The sequence below is a fragment of the Octodon degus genome, unplaced genomic scaffold, assembly GCF_000260255.1.
Source record: "Octodon degus isolate 3935 unplaced genomic scaffold, OctDeg1.0 scaffold00121, whole genome shotgun sequence".
Classification (NCBI taxonomy): domain Eukaryota; kingdom Metazoa; phylum Chordata; class Mammalia; order Rodentia; family Octodontidae; genus Octodon; species Octodon degus.
The window spans coordinates 4,197,345-4,215,327 of NW_004524697.1; the positions used below are offsets into that span (position 1 = coordinate 4,197,345).

Genomic DNA, 17,983 nt, shown 5'->3' on the forward strand with positions numbered 1-17,983 from the left:
AAAAAAAAAAAAAAAAGAAAACCTGCTACAAAACTAGCACTCACATGATCAGTTGAGGTCCCTGGAAAGTATTTTTTTCAATATGCAGTCAGAAGGAACACATAAGATTAGGTGAACTCCCAAATTTAGAACAACAGTCTTTCATTAAGACCATGAAATTTGGTTGAAAGACTTTCCCAGCACTCTATGGTCTTTCTGCATTTTGAAAACTATGATTTTTGGAAAGAAATGGAGCTCAGCACTAGCAAACAATTCTACCTTCTTTTCCACAGCTTCAAGCATATTTTTTTACCTTATCTCAGCTGATCATCCCAACTGCTCTGAGGAAAAACAGAAAAAGTAGTAAAGTGATTCACTGAACTGCAGGACTGGTTGGTGACAGAACCAAGGCCTCCCCTGGGGTCCTGCACACACTGTCTCGTCCCCTCTACCCATCCATGCCAGCCCCCCGAGCTCCACCCCGTGACTTCTCACATGCCTGCTCATGAGACCATGTCCTCTCAGAGCCATCCTTGACACAGGTGTCCAGCCTCAGCTCTGTCCCTGTCGCACCATGCTTGCTGTCTACGCAGAGATTTGCTGCCACGTTCCGAATCTGTGGAAAGAAGAGAGGATGCTGAGCATGGGGCTAAGCAGTTGTGTTGGCCTCACTGGGCAGTCTTAGTATAATTGGGTGATAAACTAGTGTGGTTTTGATTATATAACTAGAATGATGGCTGGAATTTGTATGCAATGTATGGAGGAAAAATAGAAAATTGAATAGAATGTAGTCAGCATGTGAAGCAGCATGAAATTGTCTAACACCAGAACTGCATCGGGGTGAAGTTCACACAACATGGGGAGGAGCACAGTTCATCCCTTCTGCAAAATGGGAGCATTCTCTTTACCAGGTGGTGCTTAGCTTGAGATTTTCCATCCTGCTTTGTGTTCCTTCTACTGTTACCATCCTAGTGTGGAGGGGTCCAATCCAAGGCAGGTGATGCAGGTCAGCTGTGGGGGCGGGGCAGGAGAGTGAGTCATGATGGTTGGGATCTATGTTTGTTTTTATAGTTTAGCTAGCTTAGCATGCGCTGAGTGAAGAGGAATTGTCTTTGGCTCTATATAAAATGCATAGGACAGTTAATGTGTATAAGTAACAAAACATACTTCTAAAAATTTCCATTAAAACATGTGTGTGGTGGGGCCAGGGAGATAGCTCAGTAGCATAAGCACCTGCCTGGCATGCTCAAGGTCCTAAGTTCGATCCCTAAAACAAAAACAAAACAAACAAACAAACAAACAAAAAAAAAACAAAAATAAACTTGTGCTTGGGCTGAGGGCTGGACATATTTGCTAGAGGATTAGCAAAAGAAGAAAGACAATTATTGTTGAAATATTTACTGAATGAAGATTCCCTGCCTAAAGCCTGAGTAAATGAGAAGGGCAATTCTTTCCCTTAGGTTAGCCCTGAAGGGAAAGGAGTGGACAAAGAAAAGTACAAAGGGAAGCGAGAGCAACCGAAGCAGAGCCTGGATAGACAGGTCATCTGTCCCTTATTGCTGCCTGCAGAGTTCGCCATGCCAGCTGTGGGCATCCCAGTCACAGCCTGTAGTACAGTTAAATATTATTTATAATTTGCTACTTTGATGTATATGCTAGATAAAGTCTGTCCTCTCAGTTCTTTTCATGTTTTCATGCGACCCTGCATTATGATCATCTCTTCATGTATGTTTAAGGATGGAAGCAACAATAAGGTGGGCAGAACTGATTGTTTTCCTGAAGCTCCCATTGCCTAGAATGAGTGGATAAGGTGGGGGGTCTCTTCACTACAGAACACTTATTCTTATTGGATTGGGGCCATGAAACAGAGAAAGCTTTTGTGTGCAATGCTGGCTACCATGAAAACAATAAATGATGTTGGGTGGGGACAGTGTGGTGGAGGCAGCTATTTCATGTTTCATTTGTCCTTGGAGTAGAGATTGGTATAATGTATTTGAGGATCACTGTCGTGGTACCAGTTTCAGGAAATTCGGCAACAGGTTGGGTTCAGCTTCCACTACAGGACTTGTAGTTTCAAGGTCACTGTCTTATGTCGAAGAATTTGAAATAATGTTGTTTGTAGGGCAACAATTTTTGGTCTGAAATAATGTTGTTTGTAGGGCAACAATTTTTGGTCTGAAATAATGTTGTTTGTAGGGCAACAATTCTTGGTCTGATTTGGCCTGCAGACTTCTCTGAGATCTGAGGAACACTGTGAACATTTTTGCAAAAATAAGCAAACACAAAACCGTAGGTGGATACATACAAGAACTTTTGTTTGCATGATTCCTGAGCCCATCAACTTCAGATCTGAATTCCAAGTTAGGGAAAAATATTGCCTCTTAGCGCTTATCAACAGACTGTTTCTCTGTTCTTATTATAATGGGAAATCATGAAAGATAAAGAATGAATTTAGGAGGTCACCAGAACACATCTAATTGACTCCTAACTTATTTTACCTTTTTTCCATCTTCCCTAAAACAAGTACCAGGAAGGACATTTCCTTTGCAATTTTGGAAGACAAACTGAAACTATTATTTGTGTGGGGCTGAAGATATAACTCAGTGATAGCATGCTTGCTTATCATGTGCAAGGTCCTGGCTTGAACCCTGGTACTGCCCAGACCAAGCAAAGAACCTATTGTAAGACCAACTTCTAAATGTGGGATGACGTCTTCCTATAGCAGAGCCATGGTATGAAGGTTCACTTTTGCTGTTGCTGTCTTCAGGCTGGGCCACTCTGTATCGGTGCTGGTTTGTTTCTTATCTGAATCCCATGTGATGTTTTCCTGAAGCAGTCTGTGACCTTAAAGCCATCTGACAGAACTCCAGGCAGCCTTTTTTTTTCCATTCCTGTGCCACCTTCCTGACAGGCACACTCAGAGAGCAAGTGTTCAGTTTACATGTCTACGGCATCTTCAGGGCACTGTTATTCCTCCTACTTGAGTCCAGGAGCTCTGAACTATACTTGCAGGGCTTGCTAGGGGGCAGCTGCTTGTAGGTTCACGAGTGCTTGGCTACTGTGGGAGAAGTTTGTCCTTGTATGCAAGCTGGCCTTGGTGTGTACCCATCAGCGGCACTTAACTCTTGGAAAAGAACTCACACAAGCCAGAGACAATGAGCTGCAAACCTGTCAAATGTGCCTATGGATACACACCAGCCTCCTGGAGATCCTCATCTTTTTTTGAAATATTCTGGGCTCAAAAGGGCACTGGCAGGGATGGAGGATACCATTTTCTAAGCTCTCGAATTTTCTAAATTCTCACTCAAATGACATCTGTGTAGACAATGAGATAAACTGCTTTGGAAGCCAAATTTTAAGTTTCAAAGGCATAATTGCCTACATCTGTGTAAATTCCAGCAGGAAGTTTTTCTAGAGAAGAAATGCTGAAAGTTCAGTACAGGATAAGGTAGGCAGCTGGGGACAAGAGTAATAACTGGCCATTGTCACCCTCTTCTCTCCCCCTTATCTTTCTGTCACCATCTCTTCAGCACATATTCATAGCCTCTTTGTTTTCACCTAAGACCAACTCCATCAAGAGACATAGGTAAATAAAATTTCAGTGGAACTGAGAGTGTACATTGTTCATTTGATTGAATAAAGTTTCATAAAATATTTTCCAATTTATAGCACACAACATGGGCTTATGGCCTATGGCTGAAGATAAAGTGTTTACACACATATATGGGTCCCATATCCAGGACATAGACTACTGAATAAGTCTATGACAGAAGAAGTAATTTTCAGTCTCATCTCTTTGATGTCCTGCTTCAGGGCTTGACATCATTAAAACTGTGTAGAAGAATCCTGAGGAAAGCTGAAGAGGATTAGAAAGTGAGGTAGGATTTGACCACAGGACTGAGTTGGAGAGGAAGAAAATGAGTGAAAAGGGAATCACTATGTATGACAAAATTATAGAGATAAACTCCTCCTGGGTATGGATTAGGACAAGGTCTGGCAGGGAGTAAGGCTTTCTTCAGGGATTCAAGAGGCATCAGGCTCAGTTTTGACATTGTTTAACATCCCCAACCAGGAGGCTTTTATTTTACAAAATTTAATAGAAAGGGAGTGAGAAGCAAAATCAATGTGGCTGGTAGACGTGGCCTAGATCATTCAATTGACTGAAATGAGAGATGCCCTGGCCTTGACAACTGGGAGTGCATGGTTAGCTCATTTCCTCTGATGGCCCCAGGTCTTTAACGTGAAGTAGTGAGTTCATTATTCATATGAGAAATATTTGTAAAGTCCCAGCTATGTCAAGACATTGTGTTAGATGCGGGATTTAGGATGGGGAGTTAGAAAGAATTGATGTCCTCCTTTGAGCAGTTGCTGGTCCAGTCAGGACCTTTCAGAGAGTGGACATTTTCAATATTTCTGACTGTCAGGTTTTAATGTGGCAAAGTGAATCACAGTGTTGCTCTTCATAAGGTGTGGATGATTTTAGAAGGTTAATATATTCTGTGAGCTTGGAAAACACTGATGCAGGATGGAGAGAACTGCCTGGAGACCTAGCAGGTGTGGGCTCCACTGTTACACTCGCCTTCCTTTCTTTACCCCTAATCTATTCATGCTTTTGGTAGATTCTGGTCTTAGATACTGACTGCCTCACTGGAGTAATAGCTCAGGTACAAATGAGCTTCCCTGGTCTTTAGCCGTAGACCGCTCTTCGAAGCTCAGTTTGTCTATTTTTCAAAATTCTACATTCACAGGAAAATAATTCTGAGAAGTATGAGTACAAATTTAATGACAAAGAACCTAAGTCTAAACCCTGTCTAATAGCTTAGGGAGTTCTGACCTCAAGATAAAAGGGGTCAGGTATGTGACTTGATGTACAGCACTCCAGGGCTGAACCACGAAGCAAAGCGAAGTGAAATGAAGAGAGACAAAACAAGAAAGGAAAAGAAAAGACAGAAAGATGGTAAGATGGGAAGAAAGAAAGAAAGAAAAAAGAAAGAAAAAAGAGTTAAAGAGAGTGTGGTTTAAAGGACTGTTTTCTAGGAGTTCCAGCCTGGCTGGAAAGGTAACATTCATAGGTCAGCTTGTACTGAGATTAACTGCCAAGTGAAAACTGAAGATAGAAAGATGAACTCAGACAGGACAGCTTGGGGCACTTAGTAGAACTGATGACATAGGAGGGACCCTGGAGGACAAACTGAATCAATCTAGAGAGTGAGGTAAAGGAAGAGTGCTCTAGCTGTAGGTTTCAGAAATGAGCACAAGTACTGAAGTTTGACAGTACAGAGAACTTGCTGTACTGTTTCATGGATTGAATTCAGGGCCTTGTGCCTGCTGAGCCTGTGCTGTACCCTGGGCTACACCTCAGCCTTTATTGTTTCTTTAAAATATTTAAAAATATATAACTAGGTGATCAATTTAGATGATCTCAATTTTGCTGGCAAAATCCAAAACATCTTAATCTGTAGGCAGTTGTAAAGCTTCTCTCCACCAAGCCTGGTTGGAGTATCGATCTTGGTGACATCAGGGCCACAGAGCTTCTGCAAAGCCTGTTTGATCCAGTGCCTGTTGCCTTGATGGCCATGAGGACATGAGTGTGCTTCTCTTTTTTCTTCTTCATGGCCGATCAGGAACTTGGTGATGGCAGTGTCCAAGCTTGGTTCTCCCACTGTTCTGTAGATATTTGGCTGCCTCTGGAGCCTCCGTGTCTTGAACTGCTGAGATGTGAATAACATGTAGATCCTTTTTTTCCCCTCCTTTGTGGCTGTGGTGTCTTTCACCAACACCTTCTTGGCCTTTAAGGGCTTTGCTTTTGCTTGGCTTGGGAGGGACAGAACCTTCCTTTTTCACTTTCAGTGCTGTCTTCATGAAAACAGTGAGGAACGTTTTAGAGAATGCAAAACTGTTTGGTATGGTTCAGTGTAAAATTTGTAAAATGAGGACAATTGTGCCTCAGAGGTGTGGAGAACTGATGTGGCGCAATGGAAGTACAGTGCCTAGGATAGTGTAGGCGGCCAGGAAAGTCAGCTACTATTTGCTTGTTTTTAGCTGAATCACTTACAATGGTAAGTATCTGGAGTAATAGCTCAGACAGATCACATCGCATTATCCTTTGAGATGTCCTACAGGCAGTTTAAATGCAAAGACACCTCACTGGACTAGGACTTGGTCTGTCACTTCAGTCTGTGTCACCAGTCGATCTTGATAGCATCACTCCTAGTCCTCCAAGATCTCCAGGTAACAGCTCCACTGTTACACTCGCCTTCCTTTCTTTACCCCTAATCTATTCATGCTTTTGGTAGATTCTGGTCTTAGATACTGACTGCCTCACTGTCTTCCTCTTCTTTCCTGTTTCTCATATTCACAGTAGTTTGACATTTTCATGGTTATCAAGAATCACTTGATCATGTATGTGAGGGCTTAGTTCTTGGAGATCTATTCTATTCCATTGGTTTGTATGTCTGTCCTTACGTGCATTCCACTTTTCTTGATTACCGTAGTTTTGACTAAGTTTTGAAATTAGGAAATGTGAATTCTCCAAATGTGTTCTTTGTTTAAGGATTATCTTCAACATTCAGGGTTCCTTGAAGTTCCATATGAATTTTAGGATGAGTTTTCTATTTTTGCAAAAAAAAAAAAAAAAAAAAAAAGAAGTTCTATGAGATTTTCATAGGAATTACATTGAATCTGTAAATCATTCTGGGTAGTATGATTTAATAGTAAGCGTTTCAACTCATAAAAATTAGTTGGGTTGAATGGAATTTTTCTTTGTATTTTCTGAGAAATCTCTATACTGATTTTCATAGTGGTTTACTAGTTTTTATTTCCACCAGCCATGGAGAAGGGTTCTTTTTTGACTGTCCCCACTCCAGCATTTTTTAGTACTGATTTCTTGAAGGTAGCCCTTTTTTTAGGAGTCAGACAAAATCTCAGGGTTTTTAATTTGCATTTATTTTGTGTGTGTGCTTTTTTTAAAAATGTATTTAGTACAGGGTATACAGGGTCTCACTACACAGATCAGACTTGTAGTGATCCTTCCTGTTTTTCAGCCTCCCAAGAGCTGGGATTACAGGCAGGCACCACCATGCCCAATCTCAATCTCTGTCTCAATGTGCCCCTGGGGTGGGAAAGGCATGGCAGGCCAGGGGTGCATTTGCCTAAGCTTTTTCATCTGCTGAACTGGCTGGCTGGCCTGTGTACTTATTTTTTCTTTGGGAGTCAGCAGTTTGGCGTGTGGGCTGGGGTTGAAGCGTTGAGTGGTCTCCAGAGATTAAAGAGCTGCTACATCCTACATCCTGCAGATTTTTTCCTTACTACTTAACTGCTTGCCTGTGCCAGTCAACCATACCAATGGGGTCAGCCTTGGCAGGTGAAGGCCTGGGGAATTTCTAAGTTTTTGAGTTACTCGTATTCTCTTAACCAACAATGCTTATTATCCTTCTTTTTATTTATTTATTTTTTAATGCTAGGCCAGTTCTCTACTGCTGACCTACATCCCAGCCATTTTTAATTTTTTTAAAAAATTAAACAAGATCTCTCTAAGTTGCTCAGACTGGCTTTGAACTTACCTCAGCCTCCAGAGCAGCTAGGATTACAGGCCTGTGACAGTGTTCCTGTCAGTTACTGCTCTTTGTAATTGCTGCTTCTGTGCTCTTTTGAGACCTCTTTTATCCCTTTAGTAGCTATTTTTTTTTAATGTCAAGATTTCCTTCTTCAAATTACTAGCATTATTTCTATCTTAGGTTTTGACTCCACAGAGAAGTAGTCATTGAAATCCTGGACTTATGTGAGACCACTCATGCATGGAATATGGAGCAAGATGAGACAACTGGTGTGTAAACTCTGGAGAAGACCTTCCTATAGCAGTGAACAAAGCAAAGGTAGCTAGAGAAGGAAACCAAGGAGGATGGGGAGAAGTTCAAGAGGTGGGCAGAAGGGTTAATAGCTTCAAATTTCAGAGTGGTCAAGTAGAAGGAAAACTGGGAGGAAGTGGTTGGATTTGGCAGCAAGGAGGTTACCAGTGACCATTCAGAGTTTCTAAGGTGAGGTAAATAAAGACAGAAGACAGATTGTCAAGTACACTGAGGAAAACTGGGGTGTTAAAATTAGTCAATAAACAGAAGCTTCTTTTCCAAGAAGCTTGATAATGACGGGGTATGTATATACAAGGGAAAACCAAAATTAAAAATAAGACATTTTGGGGATAGAGGGACTTGAGAGTAGAATTCTATGTAAGTTCTGATGTAATTTCTTTGAGACTCAGTTAAAAATTATGAAGTTCTTTTAGAAATTAAAAGCAGTATGTAACCGTAGTGATAAACATACTATATGTGTGCTGCGGTGGGCTGCTTGTGTCACTGAAAGCTCAAAGAGGCGGGTCATTCCTGGTATATAAATACAAAAAAATAAAATGTTCTATTGTCTTTACAGGAGTTTTTACTGTTTAAGTTTTTTTGTCTCATGGCCACCACAGCATTTTTGTTCAAATAGACCCACTTCATTTCTAATTGCTGCATGCTAGTGGTGCCCCTTGACTGCTGGCGGAGACTGACTACCATCCTCCCTTGAAATTATGCCCACAGAAACTTTCTTCCTGTCATGTGCACACTTTCCTCTTCTGAACGTACCATAGATGTAATTGCTTTGGCATTTTTCCCTTGTCCTGGGACTTACTAGAGCTAGTTATTTCAGAAGGCTGGATTCCATTACACGAGAGAAAGATGAGCCTATGGCATAAATATCACTGGAGGGCCTTCATTATGTATGTTCTGCTCCCAATAGTCTTTTTTAAAAGACACTCAGAGTTAAGTATTGTATTATTTGTAAAACATGTCTTGCATCAAATTAGGTACTTTAAGTTAAGGGTTGTTTACCAAAACAATATGATTTTCATAAACAGATACAGAAGAAAACTTGTATAAATGCATGGCTTCTCTTGGGGTTTAAGATAAATATCTCTTTTCTGACAAAAGGAAATTAGAAAAGTCTCTTTAGCCTGCTTCATTCTCAACTGAAGCTTTTCAGAATCATCATTTTGCTTTCTAATGCTATCCATTCATTCACACTTGAATTGGAGTGTCTCAAGTATTTTCACTTATTTCTGGGACAAAATTTCCAACACCCCAAATTAAGAAAGGAAAGTTTTATTTAGCTCACAATTAGTGGAGGTTTCATTGCACACTCAGCTGGCCACAAGGCAGACTGGCACATGGCAGAGGGCAGCAGTTCATGATGGTGGAAAACAGCAAAGAGAAAAGGGAAGGGCAGCAACTATAGCATCTAGCAAGTTTCTCTCCCTTCCTTCCACGCTAACTGCAAGACTAGAGTTCCTCAGAGGAAGTGGCATAAAAAATCCTTCAACTCCCTTTTGTATCTTTCTTGTGTTGAGTCACTTTAGGGAAGGCCCTCCACACCCTAGGGAGGGACCTCCATGCCCTGGGGAGGGGCCTCCATGCTCTAGGGAAGGCCCTCCACATCCTAGGGCATGGAGGCACTGAGTCCATCCAGCCAAGCTTCCAACTTCTCAAGTTGACACAGTGTATAAACCACTCCAGTCCACCCCTTGGGAACTTCATTTGGTCTTAGTCAAAAGGCCAAGAAGCAATTACCCTTTGTCAATTTGGTAACTAGACATACTTCTTTAAGATACAAAGACATGCTTATTATTATGCTTATTATTAACATTTCACAATTTGGATATTATAGCATAGTTTTAACAATTCTTAAGAACCATAATCTGCTCCTGGCCCACCAAAGACTCATGCATATCCTTTATGCAAAAGGCACTTAGTCTATCTGCAAGAGTTGCCAGAGTCCTAAAAGTTTCAGCATTGCCAAAAAGTACAAGTACCAAGGCTCCTCAAAGACCTAAGGTAAACTCTTAGCTATGAGCTCCTGTACAAATGAAAAATGAAACACTTTCAACATTCAAAGGCACAAGATAAACATTACTATTCAAAAAGGTATATACGGCATGATACAAACCATTGGGACCAAAAAAAGTTCTAAATCCAGAAGGGCAAACATTAACTCCTCTACAAGGAACATCTGTTCCATGTGGAACATCTGAAGCAATCTGTAACAAGTTGTGAGCTCCAAAGCCTTTCATGGCTCCACCCCTATGACACTTCTGCTGGTAGCTTCCAAGCCTTCTCTCTCAGGCCTGCTTTACTTCCTTTTTGCAGCTTTCCTCAGAAAATTCACATTCCTGGCTTTTCCAAACTTCTGGGGTTTTCACTGAATAGTCTTTTCACTCTGCCTTACCAGAGGCACACTGCCTGGCCTCCCAGACCTTCTGAAATCTAGGTGGAAGCCTTCTTACCCTCAGAACTACTGAATTCTGCATGCATCTAAAGCCAATGCCATGTAGATGATGCTAAGGTCTGATGCCAGCTGGAGCAGTAGTCAGGCTTTCTTCTCTCTTGGCTGGAGGGGTTGCTGAATACTCTGACTCTAATTCTGAGGAACAAATTCTCTATGCCACTGCCATTGTGGAACCTGGTATGGCTGCAGCCTCCATTCTGGAACATAGGGCACTGTGGCTTTTTCCTCAAAGCAAAGTCCCTCACTCTTGCAGTTCTGAGGCGTCAAAGGGCAGAGACCTGAGGCCTCCTGTGATGCCCTCAGGACATCTTTTCTAGACTCCTGTTTCTCCTGATCAATGGAGATCTCAGTCTATCTTTGTAGTCCACAGCCTTCCTGGTGCTTTGCTTCTGGCCAACTCACATTTTAAATCATCCTGCTGGTTTCTTTACTCTTGATTCTCAACATAAATCTGACTAAAAGCTCCAAACAATAGACATGCCACTGCTTCAACATTCAACTGCTTTGAAATTTCCTTTGTTAGATTAACTCGTATACTATGCTTAATCTCATTCTCAGGCAAAATCTCTGGATATGAGCAAAATGCAGACAAACTTTCTGTCAAGCCATAACACAAATCATCCAGAGTCACACAACCAATGTAGCCATTCATCCCAGCAGAAACGTGCCAGGCCTGATCTTTACAGGCAGGATTTCTATCAGCATTCTGATCTTCTGAGCTCTGACCAGAATCTCCCATACAGAAGACCCAAAGGCTTCCCAGCTCTTCACTTGTATGCAACATCTCCAAACCTTTTCTATCTCTTTCTATAATCTATTCCCAAAAGCTCTAATCCACATTGTCAGGTATAGTCACAGCAATGGCCACACTCTCAGAACCAAATTCTGTCTCAGTTACTTTTCACTTGTTTCTGGGACAAAATACCCAGCACCCAAAATTAAGGAAGGAAATGGTTATTTATAACAGTTAGTGGAAGTTTCAGTCCATACTCAGCTGGCTCTAGGGAGGACTGGCACATGGCAGATGGGCGGCAGAAAACAACAGAGAACAGAGTTCATGGCGGCAGAAAACAACAGAGAACAAAGGGAAGGACAGCAGCTATGGCATCTAGCAAGCCTCTCTCCCTTCCTTTCATACTGACTGAGAAGACTAGAGCTCCTCCTAGGAAGTGGCATGCAAAATCCTTCCTCAACTCCCCTTTGTATCCTTTTTGTGTTGAGTCATTCTAGGGTGGATCCTCTATGCCCTAGGGAGGGGCCTCCATGCCCTAGGACTTGGAGTCACTTAGCCACCCCAGCCAAGTTTCCAACTTCTCAAGTTGACACAATGTATTAACTACCACATGGAGTTTTGAGAAAGTAAGTAATTTGTCCAAGATGCTATAATGAGATGGTAGGCAGGTGTTGTATCCATGTCCCCGATTCCTGGTCTGTGTTCTTCATACCATGTAATAGTAATGCTATAATTGATTCATTAGAAAAGCATAATTTTGGGTGATAAATCTGAGGCAAGTGGTTTATTGAGCTCAAAGGAATACATAGAGATGAAAGAAGGCTACTTCTTAAGTTTAGAAAAGAAGAGATCATGTAAAAAATAAGATCAGAGTCTGATTTACTTAGAGAAATGAAGCAAGGTAAGAGATAAAATCACTTGAATACTCAGAGATATTACAAGGAATAGAAGAGTAAGAATAAAGTCTATGAGATGCAAGCAGAAAATACCTGGTTAAGTCATTCAGCTCTGGAGAGGCCCTGGTAGAACAACAAGGGCATTGTGTGGGGTTGAGAGAAGGAGCCATCACCTAAACTTTGTATGAGATGGTAGATTTTGAGCCTAGATTTAAAATAATATTGAGTTTTCTGGAAGGAAATCTAGAAAATGCCAGAAAAGTGGTGACTTTTTCCTCACCTATGCACCTCACTGGAAATTCCTCCTTCTGTGTTCCACAGGCAAGTGCAGACCACACTTCCTGGTTCTACTTGGGAGGGGGCTTTTGCAGCCCTTGCTCTGCTCTAATGAGGAGAAAGATTTGTAAGTTTGGAGTTACACTACATAAAGCTGAGGATATAGAAGAATCTGTATAAAAATTTAACCCCCAACCAAATTCTTTTTTAGTAAGCTTGAATTCTTTCCTAAAGATTTGATGCTCTAATTTCATGAACTCAAGAATAGAAATATTTTATTGTAAGTTCTCTCATGAATGCACTGTTGGAACCAGTGAGGAGGAAGTGACAGCTATCTTGGCTGAGCAGGGCTTTGAAGGCTCAGCTGACAATTATTCATGCTTTGATGGAGTTATACATGCCCATGTTATGAGACAAAGTGTACTGGATGGTGTCACAGACATGAAAGCAGGCATTTTAAAGAAAAGTTGCAAGACATAGTATAGGGATAAGTGTTTTACTTGAATCCTTTTCTTCTGTAATTTAAGAAAACTGTATCTATCATACCTTTCAGATTTTATTTACTCTTTCAGTTTCTCACACTAGTGAGATGATATGATGTTTGCACATGCAGGTCTGATTTATTTCACTTACCAATACAGTCTTTAATTACATCTGTTTACCAATAAAATCCTTGAATTTACCTTTTTTATATCTGATTAATACTCCAGTGTGTAAAAATACTGCAACTTTTTAATGTATTCTTCAGTTGATGGGCATTTATCTGGGTTGCTTCCGGGATTTGGCTATGACAAATTACACTGCTGTAAACATGGGTGCACTTACATCACTGTGGAATGATGTTTTTAGTTCTTTTAGAAAAAATATCTAAGAGGGGAATAGCTGGCTTGAATGGGACCTCCAATCCTAGCTTTGTGAGTAATCTCCATGTTATAGTTCGTGTGTATTTGTCCTCCTAAAGCCTCATGGAATCATGGGGCAGACTTCTGGAGTTTGTGATTAGCTCATGATCCACTGGGACTGTGGGTGTAAATACTGCTCCCAGCCTGGTGGGGGGACTGCTTGAATGCAACTTTAGGGAGGCAGACTTCCCTCTTTTATCATCGCTGCTGCTGCTGCTACTTCTTCATTTTTCTCTCTGCTCTTTGCCACCACCATGAAAGGTTGTTTGGTGCCTTGTGCCACTCTGCCTTGGAACCAGCTGAGTGTGGACTGAAACCTCCACTAACCATCAGCTAAATAAACCTTTGCTTCATTTTGAGTATCAGGTACTTTTCCCAGCAATGAGAGAAGAGTAGCTGAGACACACCACACAGATTTTCCATAATAGTTGTACCAGTCTGCACTCCCATCAGAAGTGGAAAAGGGTTCTCTTTCCCCCCACAGCCTCTCCAGCATTTGTTGATGGTTGGCTTCTAGATGCTAGTTATTTTCTTTGGCATAAAGTGGTAAGTATTTCAGCATTGTTTTAATTTGCATCTCTCTAATGACCAATGATGTTGAACATTTTTTCATATATTTATTTGCCATTTTTTCCTTTTTCTTTGTGAAGTGTGTATGCATCTTAGATGTCCATTTTCAGATTGGGTCTTTGAATTTTGGAGCCCTGATTTTTTTTTCAAATGATATGTTCTAGATAGAAGTCTTTTGTCTGAGGGACAATCCACTATAATTTTTTTCCTGATTCGTGGGTTTTCTTTTTACTCTGTTGGTGATTTCTTTTGATGCGCAGAAATTTTCCAAGAAGATGAGATCCCAATTGTTGAGTCTCTGTAGCAAAAGTGAAGACAGCATCATGCAACATGACAACCATTCCTGAATTTCTGTTACTCTGTCTAATGCAAATTTGTATTGTTTCTAATTTTTTTTAACCATTTTGTATTTTTTTTTAAAAACCTCATGTAAATAAATGAAAGGAATACAGAAGGGGAAAAATGAGATCTGGTGGAAAATTCTACAGGGAAAGTTAAAGAAAAACACTATAGAAAACTACAGAAGAATTCATTAAAACATATGTGGAAGTCAAGAAAGGCATGAAGCAAAAGTTGAATATGAGTTTCTCAGTATTTTGTACAGAAAGAGAACGTCTAAGGAGAGCAATTTCCATGCTTCTGAGAACACAAATTTAAGCCTTGCCAATAGGTTTTAATAAGGGAATGCTGCATTGAAGACAAAGCAGGCCAGAGTAGAAGCTGGCCTGTGTATTGTGAATGTGGTGTGATCCCTCCTCTCTCAAGTCACAGGCAGAAATGATTGGTCATTTGCTCCTGCAGTGTCACTCCAAAAGTGGCATGGAGACAGGTCTTCAGAAGGAGCCACATAGTTCTGGGCAAGAACATGCTCTTTTAATTAATTTGCTGACACTTAATATTCTCGTCATTTTTTTCCTGCACTGCTATTTTATGAACATATATACTTCTTTCAGTAGTTGGACTCATATGTACATTCCCAGTAAATCTAAGATTTGTTCCAATTGTAGTAAAATCACAAGTAGCCACATCCAATGTTATCTTCAAAGCCAAGGGCAATAGCCACAGGTTTTGAAGATAAAATGCTTTTAGTCCTTGAAAAATTATTCACATAACATGATGTTTTGAAAAAAGTAATTCTCCCTTTGCATTCAAATCAGGTTATCAGAATGTGGGCAGGTTTAATGTCTTGCCTAATGCAAGTTGCTAACCTCTTCTGCAACACTGAGGACTGTTAACTAATGAAGACCTGAGATCCACATTACGGGGCTCATTCTGAGAAGAGTATGATTCTTTGACTCTGGGAAGAGTGGCAGCGAACTCCATAGTAAGAATGATAATTTGGGTTTTCAAAGTTCTCTAAGGAAGTAGGTGCTCTTGCTTGAGTGTAACAGCCCATCTGCTAAGGAAATCCAGCAAATTATCTTTATTTTTGCAAAAGTAACTTGAATGTGAGTTCCCTATTATCTGCTTCACTGCTGTTATACATAGTATATTGAAAGAGATGACTTGGCTTTTTAAAGTAATAAATGGAAATGCCAATTGGCATTGGAATACACACTACTCCCCTACAATATTTCTCTGTAGGCCTTCTTTTTTGTACAGCTGAAAACTGAAAGGTGGTAAAAAAAATATTTCCATTCTACTTCTTTCCTCCTGTTATAAAATCAGACACATGGGGAATGACATGGTTGTAGTCCTAAAGGGCTAATTTTTAAAATATAAGTCACACTGGTGAGCATGCCATCCTTGTTTTCTGTAGCTAGTGAAATTCATAGAAAATGGATAGGAAAATAATATTTTCATATACAAGCAAAGGCACTACTTCCAAACTAATATCAGAGATGTCATCCCAGGACATGATTTTAGGGAATAGCTAGTGTAACTATCTCAAAAGCTGGGAATGCCAATCTCACACTTATTTCTGATATAAGATCTTTTCTTTTCTTTTTTCTTTTCTTTTCTTTTCTTTTCTTTTCTTTTCTTTTCCTTTCTCTTTCTTTCTTTCTTTCTTTCTTTCTTTCTTTCTTTCTTTCTTTCTTTCTTTCTTTCTTTCTTTCTTTCTTTCTTTTTCTTTTTTTTTTGTGGAACTGGGGGTTGAACTCAGTCCCTTGCACTTGCCAGGCAAGCGCTTATTCTACTGAGCCATCTCCCTGGCCCCAGATTTTTTTTTTTCAATCTCCTTCCTCACACATTCTTCAGTGCAGTTAGTCATGTCAGACACAAGTTTTGAGAATAATCTGCTTGAGCTTTGGTTGCACGGTGACGTAACTGTAGGTGGCAAAAGATATGATTAATTGCTTTTCTGGGAGATAATGATAGGACAGAATCAAACAGAGAAAAATCCAAAACAACAGCACAGAGGAAAAACAAAAGAAGCTTTCCAGTAAATAGGTTGTAGTCTATTCTGATACATCTAGTGCGTGGACAACTTAAACAGCCAGCTGGTTCCGGCTGGATTAACTTTGGGGGACATTGGGAGCCACAGGCCCAGGTTCTGTTTTTGGCAGTGGCTTTCAGTTATTTGAAGTCAGTCGTATTTTCTTGAGGTGGAATTGTGCCACAATAATCCGTGTCACCCCAGCACCCGTCATGGACGTGGGTGTCTCTTGTATCCGTCACCTAGGGATGCTGAAGCAAAGCACCACAGACTAGGTGGCTTCAACAACAAGAAAATATTTCTCATTTCTAGAGGCTGGCAATCCCGTATCAAGGGATTTAGTTTCTCCTAGGACCTCTCTTGACTTGCGGCTGGCAGACCTCTTGCCGTGTCCTCACAAGACCTGCCCCTTGGAATCTCTTCTTCATAGGAGTACACCTGTCTTGTTGGGCTAGGGGAAAGCTCTTAGGACGTTTTGGGATCTTAATTACTTCCTTCAAAATTCTATCTTCAGATATAACCAACTGGGGGTTTAAGTATATTAATTTGGGGGCACACAGTTTAGTCCATTACACGTAGTACTTTCTCAGTAAATGAATATTATCTGTTTATCTATCTATGTGTTTATCTTTTGGTACTGGGAATCAAACTCAGAACCTCATGCTGGCCAGGCAGGTGCTGTGCCAGTGAGTTATATCCCCAGCCCCAATAACTGCCTTTTATTTTTATTTTTATTATTATAATTTTTTTTCAGTTGTGTATTTGGTACAGGGTCTCACTATGCAGATCTGACGCTTGGCGATCCTCCCGTTTTCAGCTTCCCCAGCGCTGGGATCACAGGTGTGTGCCACCACACGGGGACGCTGCCCCTGGCTGAGCATGCCCCAGGGGCGGGGCTGGTGCAGCGCACGGACCCGGAATTCAATTTTGGTCCCTGCGCTTGTCAAAGCAGGCTCTTAGTCTGCTGAGCTATCTCGTTGACCCTCATAACTGGCTGACTTTTTTTTTTTTTTTTTTTTTAATACATATTTGGTATAGGGTTTCCAGGGTCTCACTGGGTAGACTGGATTCATACTGGTGCTCCTTTTCTCAGCCTCTCAAACGCTGGGATTACAGGCATGCACCACCATGCCCAGACTCAATCGCCATCTCAGCACACCCTGAGGGGCGGGCTGGCACCGCACGCCAGGCCGAACTCCGGCCGCTGAGCTCTGCCTAAACAAGCGCTTTAGTCCATTGAGCTATCTAGCCCTAACTTTTAAATAAAGAACAAATGCTAACTTTCCTAGTTTCTCGTGTGATGAATAAGATGAATCACCATGATGGCTGTTTGTTCGTATTGTTGCAATTAATGTTAGCGCTTCATAAGGAAGTTTCATTCAATGCTGAATTTTCCAGATGATTTGAAAGCAGTTCATTGGTAGAACTTTTTGTGGGTCACATTTCTATCTATTTTCTGTTTCTTCATACGCATCACGCCTGTTCAAAATATCACAATCACGCCAAATCCTCTCGCTGTCCACTTACTCATTCCTGAAACCCCTTACCCAGCTCCTGACTCAGAGCCTCCTGGCTCTGGAATTGTACCCCAGGTGACACTCTGGCGATGACTTTTGAACGAGGGACCCCTTTGGCAGTATGGGCCATTTGCTTGGTTTGAGTTTTTGAGGCTCAGTTCAGTTATTTCATTTAAAACTATCAGTATCATTTTATGTAGGTGATGTAAGACATTTTGGGGTTACAAATATTTTTGAGAATCTGATAAAAGCTGTGAACTCTCCAAAAATTATACACATATATCATCACAAAGTTTGGCACATGAAGTGCTCCTGTTTATATGCTTGGTGGTCCTTAAGGAGGTACATAGCTTTCTGTTGTCTCCCTAATAATATATGAATTCATGGGAGCTTGATTTTTTCTCTTTGGAATGAAC

At 40.9% G+C, this 17,983-nt stretch overlaps 1 protein-coding gene across 1 annotated transcript in view; it reads right to left on the minus strand.

The window, feature by feature from the left end:
* The window catches only part of Galntl6 (polypeptide N-acetylgalactosaminyltransferase like 6), a 1,205,609-nt gene that overhangs the window by 51,745 nt on the left and 1,135,881 nt on the right, over positions 1-17,983 (minus strand). Inside the window, exon 10 of the mRNA XM_004640251.1 lies at positions 479-595. Within this exon, the coding sequence (XP_004640308.1) occupies positions 479-595 (117 nt within the window). The remainder of the gene's footprint in view (positions 1-478; positions 596-17,983) is intronic.